General features: G+C 38.7%; 1 protein-coding gene across 1 annotated transcript; it reads right to left on the minus strand.

The window, feature by feature from the left end:
* Nucleotides 1-10,617: 10,617 nt before the first annotated feature.
* Nucleotides 10,618-13,834, minus strand: LOC144467677 (odorant receptor 13a-like). The gene is made up of 4 exons (XM_078176576.1): nt 13,771-13,834; nt 11,661-11,776; nt 10,919-11,194; nt 10,618-10,748 (listed from the first exon to the last, which is right to left on the minus strand). Exons 1-4 carry the CDS (start codon nt 13,832-13,834, stop codon nt 10,701-10,703), a joined length of 504 nt encoding a protein of 167 aa, XP_078032702.1. The 3' UTR covers nt 10,618-10,700.
* Between the last annotated feature and the right edge of the window lie 6,113 nt (nt 13,835-19,947).

Below are 19,947 nucleotides of genomic sequence, written 5' to 3' on the forward strand. Positions count from 1 at the left end.
CTTTCCCGCTAGTACCTAAAACGATCCCGATTTGTATACATATATGTATATGTACACCGAAACCGTCCTTACCCTTATACCTGTCTAAGGCAGGGCCCGCTAGAACGACTTACTGACGAGTCTCCTAGCGGGCCCGGGACGAAACAGTCTCCCCTCTCTTTTTCCCGCTCCTCGCTCCTCCAAATTGCAATTTCCTCAGCGCGCCTAAGGTATACAAAAAGAAGTCGATGTCTTTCGTAAATCGGTATTTCTAGATAATGCTACTGAAATTCGTGTTTTTCAAAGAAGACGCTACCTGCATTGTTAAAGTTTCGGAAGTACATATTTTTAAACGCATCGCAAGCAGTTGTTTGTTACATTAAAATATGCGAGAACAAGGAAAATTAGTAAAACTTTGGAAGAACAATCTTGTTAGAAAGGAATGAAGAATGTGAAGTATATATAACTTCTGTTTGAACATGATGCAGTGAATTTTCTCGAAGTTTATTATTATAATACAAGTATAACAACCTAAGTAGCGAAATGTTAAAGAACCATAACTCCATTTCTGGACAATAGTTTCATAAAACTTGACTTCGGATATTTGCGCAAAATAAAAATTATCTTCATTCATATATAGGAATCACATAGACGTGTATACATTTTCTTAATCCTTTTAGCGAGTTGATAGCAACGCAATTATATTTTCAAATTGTTTAAATGATATTGCTATCTTGCATTTGATTTATCATTTTTATCATGGTATTTCAGTTTACTTCAGTCAATTTCTATTGTTTGAAAGTGTTAGATAAAATAGATTCGTAATGAAACAACAAATCAAATAGAAGTCGCAATTTTTAATTATGAAAATTGATTGTAATATTCTAAACAATTACCGAAAAATGTTTATTTTCAGTTTTCCTATTCACACAAAGTGTACAATATTTGTAATGGCTTTGGTCTTGGCAAGTTATACATGGAAGAGTGCTTTTTCACCGTATTATTGTATTGCGATAAATTGGTATCATACACATATATTTTTTATTTTTTTTTAACGCAAACCCTTACATATCTCAATTTCAATATAACTAGACATAAGGTCGCTACGCAAATAGATGGCACAATTATATAAGAAACTATACAAATAATCTGTTACGTTAAGTTAATTGTTAAATTAATTATTTATTACGTACACAATATTATATTAAATTGATCTATTCTGATTTAAGAAAATATTACGAGAACGAATTTTCGGCATCGCAGATAATTAATCGTTTCGTCTCTCGTAATTCGTACCCGTACTTTGCGTTTTATGTCCGCCTTCTGTGTCTCGTTGCACTGACTACGTATAGGATTAGACAAGGTATGGCCACTGATTACTTCGTGAGGTACTGTTCCTGGTTCCGGTGAAATAGAAAGTAAGGAATCTACGCCTATTCTCTGCCCAGATAATTAGGTTGATAGACATCTGAATGATAAATAATCTTCCATTTTCTTTTATGATACCGTTTGCTTCAAAATATCGTTATCGAGATAAATTTGATGTCCTTAAGTTTAGAACGTAGAACAATTCGTTGGAGTGTACCATGGTTAAAACTACGTGCATTTTGAAGAAAGAGGTATTGAAAATGGCAATTGAAATAGTTTTATTTTAATTTCTTTTTTGTTTAATTTTTCGGTATTACATTTGAGAATAATCTGAAATATCTATTGAATATTTAAAAAGTGTATTTTTTATAGACTGAATTTTGAATTATTTGAAACAATATTTTTATCAGAAGAAATTGCTTTAACTATTATTTTACGCTCTCAAACATTCTGTCTGTCTGTCTGTCTCTCTCTCTGTCTCTCTGTCTCTCTCTCTCTCTCTCTCTCTCTCTCTCTCTCTCTCTCTCTCTCTCTCGCTGTCTCGCGCGCGCTTCCTCTTTTTCTTTCTCTCTTTCTACAATTGGTAAACATAATTATGAATGACGAGACATATTCTCAGCTATTGTATAAATTAGCAGTAAAAATGATTGGTTTTTATGGCAATACAAGCTTGAGCAAAGAAATCTGACCAATAATTTTTCACTGATTCTCTGTAGTTTGATTAATTGTAAAACGAAGAATTCGATACCGATTATTTGAACGTCTGCAATAGTTTTGCCGTAGTTGAAGGGTTAAATTTAATAATGTTAGTAAAAATCTATGGCCTTGCGGTCTCTATGTTCAAGAACAATGGATCTGGATTTGCGTCAAACAGGATGGTCACAGTTGGTCAAGCAGCAATCGCCAAAAATAAATAATTAATTGACTCAAGTTTTAAAACAATTACTGCTGACTAAATCCGTTCTCAACAATATCGAGATTCTATTAATATTAAAAATTTTCGGCAAACTATTGCACACGAATATCATTAGTTGAATATCACAAACTTAACGTACTCACAGATTCATTGACTTCTTGGTTTCGTTACCATTTCGGTGTCAAATTCTGCGTTACCGATATATCGTGAATCTAGTCACGTTAGCAGGAAGCGAATATTCTATATAATTCATTCCCATTGTTTGCTAAATATTATCACAAACGGGGTATCAGAGTAGATCTGACAGCATATAGAGTTCTCTGTCACATGTACTGAAATACCGACGTCGCTAAAAGAGAGATTTTCTATCACCCTCTGTCAAAATAGAACAGTGAGCCGGTGAACTGCATAAAAATGCAGCACAGAAATTTCGTTTCTTTTTTACAGCATTCTCAAAAATACAATATACGATTTTGCCGTGTGTATTCCAGATTTTTATGGAAAAACCACACTTTCTTGGTGATTTCTTTTCAATTTGGTGAAACTTGGTATTATATTTATTAGAACCCTGTCGCGAATTTAATCGTTATCATAGTCTGTGGTCACCTAGGAGCTCACTTCTGCTCCAGCGGCGACTGGCTATGATGACAGACCCTCAGGACTTTTGTTGCGGCCCGCATAGGTTGTGGAATCTCAAAGGGAGACTTGACTACGTAGGGAGGGAGAATTGTTAATAGGTTAAGATGATTAGATAATTGAATGCGATTTTGTATTCCACTTTACGGGGTGTCCCAAAATGATGTTACTTCCGGGAAGTGAGATGTTCTGGGGTCATTTAAAGCAACTTTTTCCTTAGCTAAATATATTTAATTTAATTTCCATGATATTAACGAAAAACAGTGACTAATGAAAAAATCGTTTTGAGACACTCGGTATATTTTCTACGGATCTTCGTCGTAACCATCGGCTGCTGCTGTGGCAATATGTTATACTGAATGACAATATAAACAATATATTTACACTGAATTGCAAGTACAACTAATATAATCTAACAACTTCAGTCTATTACAAGTGCGTAAGTGTAGTGTAAGATTCGCGATAGTCCTAAGACACGCTCCCTGGTTTACGCACCAAGTCGGCGGGGGTTAACTATTGTTCGGAGGAGAACTCGGCTTGATCTTGCTACGTCTCGCGTCGCGATTTGACTTGAAAACTGCCCGATTTGGAGGAAAATCTTGGCCCTTTTATATGCAGCTGAACTAGAAAATTTGGAAGTGGGGACTGGGCCTACGTGACCAGATCATACCGCGGATGGTACAGAGAATCGGGGACGCGTGACCCTTCTTGAACTCGTGACTATACGGCAGATTAAATATTCTAACTTTGGAAGAAAGGACCATATTCACCGCCGACGTTATCTAACGTATGCCCTCAAGAAAGAAAAACGTCGGGAGAAAATCTCGGTACATAACATATAATTTGAAACAGCTCTACAAAGTTCATCGTCAACTCAGACATCCCCTAGAATTTTTTTCGGAATTTGGGCATCAAATTGTAACAAACATTATTATGGCATTAGTCATTAAGGCTTTAGTTACTGAGGCGTTAGTTGATGAAGCTATAAGTTATCGCAGCGTTAGTTATTAGCTAAAACATGATGTAAGAAAGAGAGGCATAACGAATATCGGTTTCGTTTTGATTCCCTTTCCAGTTTTCAATAATTTATAATTCGAAAGAAACCCCGATCATTCCACAGCCTATTCAAAATAAAAAATTATATCAGGCTAATGGCTGTAAAATACAATTTTCAAATATGTCAACTATTTTTGGGAAACTTTTCTTTAACTGTAACTAAAAACAAATGACTTACTGCTATGATTACTGACTGTTAAATATATTTTGTGTTAGACGAAAATAGAGCGCTAGAACCTGTTACCATTTCCGTATCGCATGAAATATAAATAATAAATATGGAAATATGGAAATCACTTGCTATATAGGTAGTAATTTCCCAATGAATTAAACTTGTCGTTAAATCTATAGTTTCACTTTTACGGTTTGAATATGTACACACAATGAATCTGTTGCTGTCAAATCATAATGCCAGTCTCAACGCAAATGAGATATACTGAATACTCTATTCTCGTTAAGAACTTTAATTTTTTGAAACATTGGTAATAACGAGTGCGATACAGAAATGGTATTGAGACTTCTGAAACCCCATTTTTAAGCAAAACGATATTACATTCGGTGTCGTGTACTTCTATATCTCGTCCGTGATAAATGCATTCGGTGTCGAATCTACTTCTATACCTCGTCACTGACTAAATCTCGTGATTTTCGCGAGATTGTTCGTTAAAGTATCGTACGATGGCGCTCAAGTACCGAACCTGTGGAGGTCCACTAAAGTCACTATATCATGAGACGCGGTAGCGTCTCGCGCCAAGTAGTTGAGTTAAAGCTATAGCGCGCGCGACGCTGCCAAGGATAACTATCTTTGACTAGAACGGCCGAAAATTTCAATTGCGATTTATTCTTTTCAACCGCATTGTATTTAATTTTAACGATTGTTATATATATATAGGTGAGGTCGCGTATTAAATGCTTGTGATCACTCGAGTGGGTTCTCTATATTTTATTAACCAATCTATAAGTATTAACGAATGTATATATATTAACCAATGACGACGCGCCACGGTTCTGCACCACGTGGTGGAATTATACTTAGGTTTTGAATCGGGAGGCACACGTGTTTCTCCGACGGAAGACAATATAGAAGTAGAAAGAAAGAAAGGAAGAAAGGAAGGAACAAAGGGAAACGGTCAGAAACAAATTCGAAACGGTACGCGCGAACTATGTACCATGAAGTATGTAAACTCGCCTCGACAACCCGCGCTGCGGCGGTCGTGTGCGGAACTACGCATCCGCCACAAACCTATGATGCGGTTTCATTTCAAAACACTCATGTACGATGACAGTATCAAAAACCGGACCCATGCTTTATGCAGCAAATTATGTACTTCTTATTAGTTTTAACATTTCTCACTTATTATCCAGTTTCAGAATATTTTTGATATTCATCAACAAAGTATCTGCTTCTGTTATGGAAAAACTTTTATTTTCAAAGTTTCTTAATTCTAGACAAATCTGTTTATCTCATTTAGTTTTTTCCAAAAAGTACTACATTTAATATTTATTTTTATTTATTCATAATCCTTGCCTATGCGGCTTAGGATGGCTTCCGGTTTACAAATTTTCCTACATCTATTTGTATAAACTATAACTATTTACATTTCTTTTTTTTTGTTTTGCATCTTAACCTAGAACTTAACACCTAAAAATCCTTCTTCCATCTTCATTGCACCTTTCTTTGGCATCTTTTCCATCCTTATTGCTATGTTTCTTTTTAGTTTTCTTCTTTTTCTCTTCCGCTCTCCCCTTCCTCGTTCTGTCTCCGCTCTCTCTCCACGTCGCTTCTCCTCCTCTCTTCTACTATCTTTTTCAATCCTGCTAGCCCCTCTCCTCCTTCTCCTAAAATTTCTTTTATGCTAGTTCCTCCGCCCGTCCCACACTTCACCACATGTTCCATCGTTTCCTCTTCTCTTTTACATATTCTACACATTCTTTCATCCTCCTGCCTCCACATCTGTCTTCCCCTACTCTCATTTCCACACCTGAATCTTGCTATTAACGTTCGGTCTTTCTTTCCCCTCCTACCCCTTAGGTATCCCGGTAGTTTTTCCGTTACTATGCCCTTGTACGTTTGGTTGTATTTTGATGCCTCTATCTGTTCTTTTCTCTCTTCCTTTCTCTTCGCTTCCAGCCTCTCTCTTAACTTTTTATAAATTTTCTTTGTTGCTCCCCCCTCTTGTTCCCTAATCCTTCCATCTCCTCCCCCTCCAGCCCCAGCGTGTTTCTTGTTTGTCTCCTCTTTTTCTCTCAATCGCTCCCTGTGTTTTTCTCCTTTTCAATTTCCTCTATACATCTCCTCACAATCTTTTTCTCTGACACTCTTGCTTCTTCTTCGTACTTCATTGCTCTTTCCAATGCCTTGTCTCTTACTTCTTCACTCTTCGTTTCTTCTGTCACTACATAGTTTGGCGTGTTTCTATCCAGCCCCAATATCCATTTAATATACCTTCTTTTTACCCTCTCCAGCCTCCCCTCCCTCTACCACCCCCAGACTTCCGCCCCGTAGAGAATTACGCTTTCCACCAGTGCAGCGAAAATTCTCATCCTTCTCTCAAATGATTCCTTAAATAATTTTTCTCCTATGCCCCAAGTCCTTTTCATCGCTATCATTGCTCTCTTGAATCTTTCGTCCAGGTGTTTCTCCATTTTCCCGTTTTTTTTGTACCATATAGCCTAGATATTTTACCTCTTTCACCTCTTCTATTTCCTCTTCTCCCCACTTCCATTCCCTTTTCCTTCTTCTCCTACCCCCTCCCTTTTCGAATACCATTACCTTCGTTTTGTCTACTCTCACTGTCAGTCCCTTTTTCCTCAGATATTTTCTTAGTCTTTTCATCGTCTCCTTTAGTCCCTCCTCCGACGTGGCCATTAGAACGATGTCATCAGCATATATAAGCGACCAGATTTTTTCCCTTCCTATCACTACCCCTCCCTCTCCCGCCTTTCTCAATTCTTGCTCCAAATCCGACAGGACCACGTTGAAGAGTGTGGGACTTAGAGGGCATCCTTGTCTGACTCCCTTCTCCGTCCGGAATTCCTTCGTCATTTCCCCTCCTATTCGCACGCTGTTTTTTGTCTCCTCATATATTTCCATTATTCTCCTTCTTAGCTTACCTTCCACTTGTAATTCTCTCATTCTATCCCACAAATTATCCCGATCTACCCAATCAAACGCCGCCTTCAGGTCCACAAAGCATGTGTATAACTTCCCCCTCCTTTTTCCTATTTCTCTGTTCGCCACGAAATTCAGCTCCTAAAACCCCTCCCCTCCTCTCAAAAACTCTTCCCCTCCTAAAACCGAACTGGCCCTCCTCTAGTTTTCCTTCCAACTCTTTCTTCAGTCTTTCATTGAGCAGGCTTGCGTATATCTTGTACGCTGTGCACATCAACGTTACCCCTCTATAATTTTGCACTTTCCCTTTATCTCCTCTTTTAAATATTGGGGTTATGATTCCTTTCCTCCATTCCCTCGGTATTCCCCCTCCTCTCCATATCTTGTTCATCGGCCCCAGAAAAACCTCCCCAACTCCCGTCGCCATCAACCTCCATGCTTCATTCTCTATCCCATCTATTCCCGGTGCTTTTGCTCTTTTTAAATTTCTTAACGTCTCTATTACCTCTTCCTTGGTGAATTCTTGAATTTTCTCCTGGGTTTCCTCTTGTTTGTTTGTTGCCTTTTTCTTCTGCTCCTCTACTTCTCCTTGTTCATGTCCTCCTAATAACTCCATGAAGTGCTTCTTCCATTCCTCCAGTTCTATGTTTTCATCCACCCCTTCCCTGTTTCTTTTTCCTGTATACCTATTTATGTACTCCCATGCTTCACTTTCCGTCCTTATTCCTTTTATCCTTTCTTCTTCTTCTCTCTCATATCTTTCCTTTTCCTCCTTGCACCATTCCTTGTATTCTTTCCTTTTAATTATGAATTCTTCCCTATCTATCTTCCCTCTTTGTAGTTTTCTCAGTTCTCTTCTCAATTCTCCTTTCTTTTGTTTCCATTCTTTTTTATGCCATGCCTTTTCCCCTACCTCCCAGTTTTTGATCCACCTTGCGTCCTTCTTGATTGCCTTCTCTATCTTTTCCTTTAATTCTGTCCATATTCCTTCCACTTCTTCCCCTTCTGCCGCCCACCCCTCGCACCGTTTATGGTATTCCTTTATTCCTTCCTCCGACCAATCACTCTTCTTTATTTGTTTCCATTGTCCCTCATCCTTCTCCTTTCTTTTTTCTGTGTCGATTAGCACTTCCAGTGGAACATGGTCAGACTCTGTCCTCTCCCCTTCTCTTACCTCCCACACCTCTTCATATGCTCTCTGGTTTGCTATTACATAATCAATCGTCGACGCTCCCTTCTCGCTGATGTATGTCCAACCTGATTTCACCCCGTAACATCCATTTAATATCAACCATCCTCTTTCGTATAGCTTTTCCAATAATCTTTTTCCTTCCCTGTTGACTATTTTGTCTGTTGACTTTCTTTGTTCTCCTCTCCCCGTCTCTATTTCCCTGAAAACCCCTCCTTCTTTGCCCACCCTAGCGTTAAAGTCTCCTCCAATTACTAATAACTCTTCTTCTGTTTCTCCTATTCCTTCTGTGATTGTCTTCATCGTTTCTTCAATCTTCAGACTATAGGTAGTGAGTACTCTCCACACTTATCCTGCCATTCTTACTTTTACTCCTGCTATCCTCTCATTCCACTCTCTATATTCTATTACCTCCACATTTTTTCTTACTGCCACGACTATCCCACCTCTTGCTCTCCCCTTCCTACTTTCTTTTCGCGCTGGTATGCACCACCAATTAAATTTTTTTGCCAGCCTTCTCTCCCTCCTTTTCCACTCTTCCTCTTCCATCCATGTTTCCATCAACCCCACTACGTCAAAATCTTCTATATATTTCCATGTTTCCCTGCATTTATTGTTTAGCCCTGCCACATTCCAAAACCCTATCCTTACTTTCCTCTGTCTCGCCTCTATCCCTCCTTCCTCCTTCCCCTCCATTCAAAGTACCCTTCCCCCTCTCTCTTCCTCCAACTTCTTTTCTCTCTCATTCCAGTTATACCATTTATTTTCTATGCAAATCTTTCTGTATTTCACCATTACTCTTTTTCCCTCCATTCTTTTCGTTCTTGCTATTTCTCTCAATTTCCTCTGCACCTCTCGTTCTTCTCTTGTTAAATCATCCTCTATATAAATACCCTTTTTCAACTCTTTTTTTCTCTTCATTATTTCCCGTTTATCTCCCCACTTCCCCAACTTGACCACCATTATTTCCTCTCCCTTCGTATTTTTTATTTTCCGTGCTTCCTTCACTTCTATTTCCACCTCTAGGTTCTTCTTTATAAAATCTCCCACCTCCTCCTCTCCTTCTTTTTCCCTCCAACTTGCTCCTCTTATCACTATATTCTTCCTCCTGCTTTCTCTTTCTCTCCTCTCCTCCTTCATTTCTAATTTTATGACCCTTTCTTCCAAGTTTTTCTTTTCCTTCTCCCATTCTTTCCTTTCCCTTCGTTCCTCCATTAGTTCCTTCCTCAGGCCGTCAATTTCGCTTAAATATTTCTGGAACATTCTTTCCATTATTTTCTCCATCTCTTCTAACACTTTCTTCCTTACCGACCCTCCTTCTGTCACTCCTCCGCCTGATGGCCCTGCCTTCGTTTTTTCTTTCCCGCCGAGGAATCTTTCCATTGTTCCCCCCTCTTCTCTCTCTTTTGTTTTTGTTTTGCTCGCTCTTTTAGCCATGATTTTTTCTAACCTTCTCGCGCTTAATTTTTGCTTATCTTTCTCTTCCTACCTTCTTTTTCTTCTCTCCTTTTCCTTTCCGTCCTCTACACTTTCCTTCCTTAGCTTCACTCCCTTACATTCACTTACTTCCCAGCGTTTCCCACACGTGTCTACCTTCTCTCGCGTCTCTACCGGAAGTCTACTACATTTAATAAATTCCAGTGTAATTTGCGAAGAAGTTTCGCAACTTCGTTGAATCCTGGCAAATAATGTTCGATTTCATGTGGTAAGATCTAGTAATAAGGGGACGATAAGTTTCTTTCAATACGCAGTAAATTAATTACACCAGTCCTATAATCTAAACTTCGACTTTTATTTGTGAATTCTAGCGTTTACAGATTCCCTGTTTCCTTATCCTCAACATAGACCGCAAACTAGACATCCTTATCAGCAACCGTTTGTGTCTCCAACGCTGTCACCATTTACATGTATTGCTTTTTTACCCCCATATCCTTGTCTCTAATTATTACTAGGCGACTGAGAGTCAAATATCATTCGAACTCCGAATCGTTCGCATCGTTCAGCTCTAGCAAAGGCATTTTTGAGAAAAACTAGTACATGTTTACTAGCGAGAAAAGCTAGTATATGTCTTTCCCTGTGTTTCTTTGAAAAGCACAGTGTTTTCTGGTCTAGTTATTTGTAAAATGACTTTAGGACGTCCACGAAAACGAACAGATTCCCTTCGACCCGTACCGTTCACATGGGTATTCGCAACGAAAAAGTTCGAGTCACGTGATTGTGATACGTTGCCATTATTGTGGTATTGTGTTCATTCTAGGCGTCCAATGAGTTTTTACCCATTGTTTTATTTGTTGCTCATTAATGTCAGCATTGTTGTCGTAGTCGTTATTGTGTTGAATGTTAAAATCTGTTATGTGCTGCGCGTAAACTATTGATTAACTATATTCTCCCAGTAAATTACTCCAAAATCCAGTACCATTTAAGATGCATTCCAAATTTCCGTGTTAGTAATGTCTCAAGATTGTCAAGTACGACGCGGCCGTACTAATAACCTGTAAAAGATACAGTTAAAAAACAGCTTCGTTGTTTGTTTTTCATAAAAGATATTACTCGTTTGCAACGTTGCAATGATTTTTTCCATCGAAGTGGATTCATTGTCCGTTTGACACAAATATTCTTTGCACGACGCGCTATTTGCGTTCTGCACAAGTTAAACGATTACCGTCGAAAATGTTTCCAGGTTGATGACAGAGAATCCACCGGCTGTCAAGCAGCAAGGCACCCTTGCTCTTGTTACGACCATCCTCAAATCACGCCGCAACATTTTCTCACCTTTATCGTATGGTAAAACAATCCATTGCATATTGTAAGCAGATTCGGATACCCATTCGCTCTCTCTTAACAATCTATCGCAGCTGTAGCTGAACATAAACAGTTGTATCAAGCAACCCGTTGTGTGGCTGGAGTAACTGATGTAATTGGATACTTCCATGTTTTTCTATAAAAGAATTGCGAGAATAAGAAACACTGGTAAAGTCGCTTAAGGATACAGTTAGAAATGGGTGTAATCAAGTAATCTGCGGATGTTGTACGCTTATAAAAAGTGTATATCATTTTAACTCGGTACTGTTATTAAAACAAAGAAAGCTATACCTTCTTTCCTTCTCGGTAATCAGTGAACTACGGATTTTTACACGTTTAAGGGGAAATTGAGTTGTTACAGTTCTAGATGATTTTTCATCTCTTAAAACGATTACAGGAAATACTTTGCTGTTTTGCTCATATTTCTTGCAACTAACACAGATAATTTTTATCATGCGCGAAGATTCAAATTCTAGTATATGTATAGTCAGTGACGAAAGGGCAACAGCGACAATTTTAAATTCTTATTAGGATCACAAATTAATGATATTACTTTGGATCTTAGGCATACTAACCAACAGAAACAAGTATCATCCACCAACGCATATAATGAGACTGAAAGTCAATACTTGTGCAAGCCCAATTAACGAGAATGTTTTCTCCACATCGTCGCAATAATGGATTAGTTTTTGATGACGTTGAACACAGTCTTTGAAAACTGCATGACAATTGTTCGTGTAATAGTATGGAATATGTTCCGACAGTTCAGTATAGGTCTCCTACTGATTCAGTTTCCCTATGTTTTCGAATCTGTACTGTAGTATATGAAACTGTGGAGTCGAATAAAAATTTGCGATGCATATGAAATTATCCACGCAACAGTAGTAAAAGGCACTCATGTAAAACGTGACAACCTATCAACACGAGAAAGGAAACTCAATATCTTCTGCGATGCGTAACTTCAATTAACTAGTATTCAATTGTATATTAATTTCTACACATCACGAAATAAATGTCGCAAAATTTCTCGAACGGATACCATCGATACCTTCTATGAACCAGAATAAAGGAGATCTATTAGAATTATAAATCCATTAAACAATGCACAAGAAAGTGTAATAAAGATTCTGCTACTTAAGTAATGGCAGGTTCCGGCGTTTCTAAAGAAAAATATTAATTTCACGAAATCTGAATGTTGGTTTATTAAAAGAATAGATTAGAACTTTAGTCGCTGACGGACGTGTTATTGTTCACTCCTCGTCTAAGCGTATAAGTGTATTATTATTGTGTGGCCGGTGTGACCGTGAGAGGTGAGTCACCGGTGTCGCGTCCACACATAGACTACCCATGTACAAAATAAGATTCAAATTAAAGGAATCAACCTAATTAACCGGACTAGAATGGAATATAAAAGCCCCTCTTCCCCCTCTAAAAATGGAATGGTAACGAGACAATCAAAGCGTGCAAGAAATAGTCCGGAAACTGGTATTAACAAATTAAAAAAACAAGCAACAATACCAAACTATTGGCTGAATTAACCAATTAGTACATGAAATCGCTATGAACCGTTAACACAAAAGAAACTGACAACGATCATGACAATATTATAACATCCTATCATGAGTCCCAAAAATCACCTCCTATTTTCGTAAATGGGGTACAAAACATAACACCGCTCAAAAAGCTACTAGATACAATAGCTTAAGATAATTATATTCTAAAAGTTCTAAGTAATAATCAAGTTGAAATCCAATAAAAAAATACAGAGAAATATTTACCCATTATAACTGCACTAAAGTAAAAACAAACAGACTGTTACACATACCAAAGAAAGGAAGATCGTTACTTTAGAGTAGTCCTTAAAGGAGTTCACCCAACTACAGATATAGACGAAATAAAGGAAGAGCTGAAAGTAAAGCGGCACACTGTAAGAATCGTTTCTAACATAAAACACTCAAAAACGAAACACCAATTGTCGATGTTCTTCGTTGAACTAAAACCTAAAGAGAATAAGAAAGATATATGCGAAATTAAAAACCTCTTAAATACAATAGTAAATTTTGAACCTTCATACGAAAAACGTGAGATACCTCAATGTATGAACTGCCAAAATTATGATCACACCAAAAACTATTGCCATAAAAAGTCTAGGTGCGCAAAATGTGCTGGGCTGCACTTAACGAAACACTGCACATGGAAAGAGAGAAAAGCAGAAGTTAAGTGTTGCAACTGTGTTGGTTCAATTAGTAACAATTAGTAAATAAACTATTCCCTGCACTGAGACAAAAAAAGGAGAATGGATCAGAGGGACAGCAAAGACCAGCACCTAATCCTAGACAACACAATATTGTTGCGCGGTCTCAACGTCCGTCGCGGCATCCCGTATAATCTTTATTTATTCACAATTAACAACGGCAATTAACACTAATAACAATATATCTGAATCTGGGAGTATACGTCCTCTCGCTTTGACAGCTCGAGAGAGTCTCTCGTCTCGCTTCTCATTCAACAACTTCGTTGGCCGGAAACCGCCATATCGATCCGACGGCCAACTTCTCTCGATCTTCGCAATCGACAGCTTCCGTCGTAACAATATCAAATATGCAGATAAGGTAAAAAGAAACAAACAAGAAATAAATACACAACAAATCAATCAGGACCTAGCTCAGAATAAAACTCTGTCAATACAGGATCAAAGCAATAGAAACAAACTCGAGGATATGATGTCCAGACTAATTGATAGAATGGACACAATGCTCAACATCCTATCAGCCATGATGGCTAAACTGAACTAATAAAAAAAAAATGGAGAACTTTTCAAAAATAGGAATATGGAATGCTAACGGACTAGTTCAAAAAAGCCAAGAACTAAAATTATTTATGGAAATAAATAACATAGATATTATGTACATATCTGAAACACACTTTACAAAGAAAAGCTACCTTAAAATACCTAAATATAATATTTATAATACCCAACATTCAGACGGAACTGCACACGGAGGAGCTGCAGCTATTATGAAAAGTATAATAGATCACTATGAAAATGCAAAATATAATACAGAACATCTGCAAGCAACAAGTGTAACGGTGAGAGATTGGAAAGACCCAATCACATTCTCAGCAATATACTGTCCCCTGAAGCACACTATTAACCAAGAAGAATATTCAGCTTGGTTTAACACGTTGACGACGGCTTGACTCACTTGGTGGGTCATACGTGTCAGACCCGTGGGCTGCGTACATTTGTTTATTTTGCTTGCATTTCACAAAATAGATACTACAAAATAGGTTTATGTTATTTTATGTGAAAATTATAAACAGATATTCAATAGTAAAAACATAGAAATTCAATATTATAAACTTAACATAATTATTTAATTTTTGTAAATTTCGGGCGCCGACTCACAGATAAAATCGTGAATATCGGCGCCGGTGTCAACGTGTTAAAACATTAGGAGAAAGATTCATAGCTGATGGAAACTAAAACGCGAAACACCCCTGGTGGGGTTCCAGAATACGTACCCCCACCCCGAAAGGCAAACAACTGTACGAAAGTATGCTTGAAAATAGCTTATATCCACTATCTACCGGAGAACCCACCTACTGGCCAACAGATAGAAGAAAAACTCTAGATGTCATTGACTTCTGTGTTATTAAAAATATTACGAAACACGATTTAAGTATAGAGTCATCTCTCGATCTCACATCTGATCACTCACCGCTTATCGCTACACTAAGAACTCAAATCATTCAAAAAAAGAAGTCACCATCATTACATAATGTAAAGACCAACTGGACATTGTTTAAGGGCTGGGACCACATGTTACTGTATCATCCGCGGGATGATCTAGTCACGTAGGCCCAGTCCCCACCACCAAATATTCTAGTTCAGCCGCGTATAAAAGGGCTAAGATTTTTCTTCTCATCGGGCAGTTTCAAGTCAAATCGCGACGCGAGACGTAGCAAGATCGAGCCGAGTTCTCCTTCGAGCAACAGTTAACCCCCGCCGACTTGGTGCGTAAACCAGGGAGCCTGTCTTAGGATTATCGCGAATCTTACACTACACTTACGCACTTGTAATAGACTGAAGTTGTTAGATTATATTAATTTTTACTTGCAATTCAGTGTACAAGTTTATTTCATTCCATTTCCCAGTTCGAGTCAGTTGTTGGTAACGATCCCACAGAGATACACCTTTACCGCTCGAGGTGTATCTATTAATATTTCTTTGAAGTTACGAGACCAATTAGAATCAATCCAAAACCCCATTACCCAATCAGTGGCGACCCGGTGATGAAAGAGGCATCGGCCAGTCCACGAAACCAACTTCCTATCTAGTGGCGACCCGGTGATAAAAGAGGCATCGGCCAGTCCACGCAATTTCCTCCTAGCGGCGACCCGTTGACGAAAGAGGCAACGGCCAGTCCACGCATTCCCTATCTAGTGGCGACCCGGTGATGAAAGAGGCATCGGCCAGTCCACGCAATTTTCTCCTAGCGGCGACCCATTGATGAAAGAGGCAACGGCCAGTCCCGTGAACCATCCCTACACCTAGTGGCGACCCGTTAATGAAAGGGGCAACGGTCAGTCCGTGAAACCTTATCCTACTAAGTGGCGACCCGGTGATGAAAGAGCCATCGCCCAGTCCACGTATTCCTTTCAAAATATCCGCACAAACTCATTTACCTCCGGCCACGTGTGCAGTGGCCCTCGGCTCGTAACACAACACTCGTTAAAAATACGTCCACTCATTCTTTGCTTCTAGACATTTTTATTCTTTACATTTGTAGATCTCGGTCAATTATATGAAATCGGTTGACCTCTAATATGTCGTAAGAGATTCGACGGTTGTTTAGCTGGGAAATAGAATAGTCTTTATTTCTAATTATTAATAATACGAATATATGGTTCGGTTGATTATGGATTCTTCAAGACTTCACGTGTGCTCGTCTCAAAGAACTGGGAGAGAGTGCCGCGTCCTCGAAAACCGCTAGCACGTTCCCCATGCCACCCCGTTGCGTCAGCGAGCATAATTTCGAGGAACCATCCAGCCTATCAGTTTTCCACGAAGTTATCTAGATCTCCAGTGCAGGGGAACGCCTTCATAAATATACGTTCCACAAATATCAGCTGTAAACAATTAAAGATCACAAAAATAGTACTTTCGTTCCCATTTTTGACACTTTCGACCACTAAATATGAGAATTCTGCAATTTTTAACGCTTTTTACATACTATAATGCGTATAATTTACCGAGATTTACAAAGTACATTTTTGAAGTTTTCATTATGGGCTCAGATAAAAAATTTAAAAGATGAGAAAAGTTTTGTCATTCCAAATAGCAAAATATAAGAAAGCATTCTATCTATGCTTGAGTAAAATAGTGCTTTAGTAGACCTGCAACATCTAAAAATGTTCAACTTTTTCAGTCTAGTTCTAAAAAAGTTATCGCGTTTTGAACAGTGTCCGAATATTAACGGGAGTTAATAATAAATATAAATTTTAAATCATAAATCAATCGGTATTGAACCGTATCTGGTACTGTCTGTTAGTGTATTCCTAAATTCTATTATCTTTTCGAATCTGTCGAAGCCGTTCTCAGAATTTTTCTTCCAGCAAATACATAATTCAACGTTTTTATTGTACCTACCGTCACAGATATATCTCGTAAGAAATCTCGTAAATAATCTTAAAATTAGACATACTATAGAAAAGATGCGGATTTGTCTAATTTATGCGACACGTTTATTTTCATAATTTTTCGTATTGTGATACTATTTCAAAGTGATCTCGTTTAGAAAGTAATCTGATGACAATATAGCACTTACTTTTAAGGACCTGCCCCAGTGATAGACAAACTCATACATTTCGAATTGGAAAGTGTTTAACATCATTATCATTGTTATGTCGAACCATATCAACCTGTTCCTTCTCTCGGTTTTGTTTCTCGCTGCCCATAGCCCTAAAATCTTTAAAGACGTGGCAGTAATTTTCAGACACAGATCATCAGTTTCCTCCGCGCGCATGTTGGGTTTCAAATACTCAGGTTCAGATAGACTTTGCACTTCCCGCGAGAATCACACGGCGAGTCGTTAAGGAAACGTAGATCGAGATCGCGTAGACAGGTCTTCACTCTGCAGTTAGTGCAATGTAAACAGATGAAGACTTGTCTCCCACCAGCGTAGCCGGCGAGTAGCTAAAAAGAGAAGTGACCACCCTTTGCGCTCCGCTTGGAATCCTCAGCAAAATCCTTATTCCCCTACTTTGCACCCCGTCACTACCGAAGAGCATCGGGGAGGATAACGCCGAAGTGGTGGTAATACGTCGTTCAGCGAAAAGCCGGTGTGTATCGCGACAAGCGGGGAGAGGGTGGCTGTCCCCATTTCTCCTTGTGTGAGCAGGCTGAGTCGGTGATCGCGTGCCTTTGGGTAACTTACGAGCTACTCGTTACCGTCTTATCATTTTTTCATGCGAAAATACCGTTCCAGAAAGTGGCCGGTAGTTAATACGCGCGAGTGCAAAATTGGTGTAATGCTCGATCGATGCATTGTGCATCATTTAGGAAAGATGAGCGTTTAGCGCGTGGGTCGCTTTGTTGTGGAGCCTTCTTTGATTCCAAGGACAGTTCACTGCTCCTTGAAATCCTTGAGTCGTAAACTAGTGCTAAGACGACAACGACTGGTGCGTGACGGAGACTTTTAACTGTTGAGGGGTTGTGTGGAATAAAACACTCGTGTAGTGCAAAACTAGTGTAAATAATAATATTTAGAGGGAAACAGGAAGCTGCGGCGAAAGAAATATAATTATACCAATAGACGCACGATACGAATAGCACGGACTGTACAGAAAAACTGGTAAGCTAGGTGCGACAGTACATATTTTTGTGCCTAGCTTACTTACGGGTATATCTGAACCCTAAAAAAAGTTCCCTACCTTGGATGTGGAGTTCTTCATAAAATACAGAAACTCGTCGTTCTGCTTAACATTAACGATGAGCGATGTCTACTGTACAGAGTTTTGTCAAAGTTATAATCCAAAGTGCTCCGTTTTTCTTTTAATTCGAGTGATAAGCAATCCGTGTGCGTAGATTTTACATGGCCGAAAGTGTTTTCATTGTAATCGAATCGAACGGAATTTTGTAAGATGAAGATAATTTTAGACCATGGTAGTTTTAAATCACGGTTTCAAAATATTTGACAGCTTTTACCGAGCCATTTTTCAGATAATTGTATTAATGGTATTGCACTTTGATTTCGAAGTGTTAATTCGATGCATGGAGCACGCAGCGCAGTTCTTCTGAAGACTTATTCCAAATTCATTTCTAATTTTCTTCATCAATTATCTATTGTTAGAATAATAGTTTATAATTCGCGCCTAACCAGAATTACGTATAAACATTTATCGAGCGGTTGCGCCGTTTTTGTTTATCGACCATACGATGTTTTCTTGTCGACAGATCTGATCGCATCGTTCGTTATGTTGTACAAACACATCGCGTTACATAATTAAATACAATACGTTATTTCTTATTCAGCCAAATATATATATATATATATATAATCACGCATCAACTCTAACATCTATAGTCTATCCATGAGTTTTTGCTATTAATAACTGTATCCGAACTGTCTACTTACGCATATTTAACACATTTGCATAATATATATGACTACGTTAATATTGATCCGTTCCGAACAATATCCCCACATTTTACTTTTCATTCCATTGGCTGGGGGCCGAGCCGATAATATTGTTGCGAATTTCACTACACGTGTTACGCGCCTCGCGTAGCGGCATTGTATTTACAACTCGTTTATATACAATATACAATATAGATACAATGTATCGTTACGAATCGCTTGACGGTCCGGTCTCGACTGCTGACTGTCTATTAACACAACAGATTCGTGGCAACCCCTGTCTTCAGCTATTCTCTCTAAAAGGTGTTCACCACAGAACAATACCACATTACGACACGTTCAGACAAGTCGCCGTAAGAATATATAGCATTCTGAGAACTCTCTAATCGCTCGTTTAAACGGTCTTTGATAAAGTTAGTATAAACTATTTGCCTCGGTCCCACAAACAAATTGTAAATACAGATATAGCCTTGAAATGAAAGCGTATGCGAATGTTGAATGCTCGAAAGTAGAGGGATGTATTATAGAAAAGATGCACGAAAAAACGGTGTTTAAAAGTATTTATTTATTTATTTAGCTTTCGGGCATTCTCTTGACGCCTGTATACGTTACCCAGTCCGAAAACTAAGATAGAAACGATAGTTTAAATATCAAGCCCCTGAGACCACCACGGGTTGTTACCCATGTGATTATTGAGCAACTGGAAATCATTAACAAATCATGGACCTGCAGGCACCGAACTCGCACGTAAACAACAACAGTGTAAACAATTTTGGAATAGACACTCTTCGACATACAATGTCGAGTCGCGTGTCGTGGTCCGTGAGGATTTTAAGTATTTTTGTCTTGTTAAATTAGAACCGGTGTCACATCCGCAACCAGCGAGTCTGGCGAACCCTCCTGTTCTTTTAAAATAATAATTAAGACCTCTACATAGCGACGGACCACCTGGGGTTGGTATAGTAAATCTAATGAAACCGGACGCTTCTTGAGAGGCCTTGAAGGCCCGAATAACCTGAGTGTGCGTCTGGTTTATGTCCTCAATTTTTCCTACATTACCTAGCCTCGGGTGGGCCCGTTCAGAAATTCCCAAGGACTTTCCCTAACCTTCTTCTCCTTTCCTTATCCCATTTTTCCACCACCCTGAGGACAGGAGAGGGAAGCCTAGGCTACAAAAACTCTGCGACCCCAAGCGACGGGGCCAGTTGAAAAACATCTTATGTCCGGACCTTAGTCGATTCCAAAT

Source organism: Augochlora pura, chromosome 3 (assembly GCF_028453695.1).
Source record: "Augochlora pura isolate Apur16 chromosome 3, APUR_v2.2.1, whole genome shotgun sequence".
NCBI classification, from domain to species: domain Eukaryota; kingdom Metazoa; phylum Arthropoda; class Insecta; order Hymenoptera; family Halictidae; genus Augochlora; species Augochlora pura.

Coding starts and splice junctions, on each gene's coding strand:
- LOC144467677 (XM_078176576.1), bottom strand. CDS start 13,834: ATGGCTGATAGGATGTTGAGCATTGTGTCCATTCTATCAATTAGTCTG. Junction 11,777..13,770: donor TCTGGACATCATATCCTCGA/GTTTGTTTCTAT, acceptor ATTGTCATGCAG/TTTTCAAAGACTGTGTTCAA. Junction 10,749..10,918: donor ACCTGGAAACATTTTCGACG/GTAATCGTTTAA, acceptor TATCTTTTACAG/GTTATTAGTACGGCCGCGTC.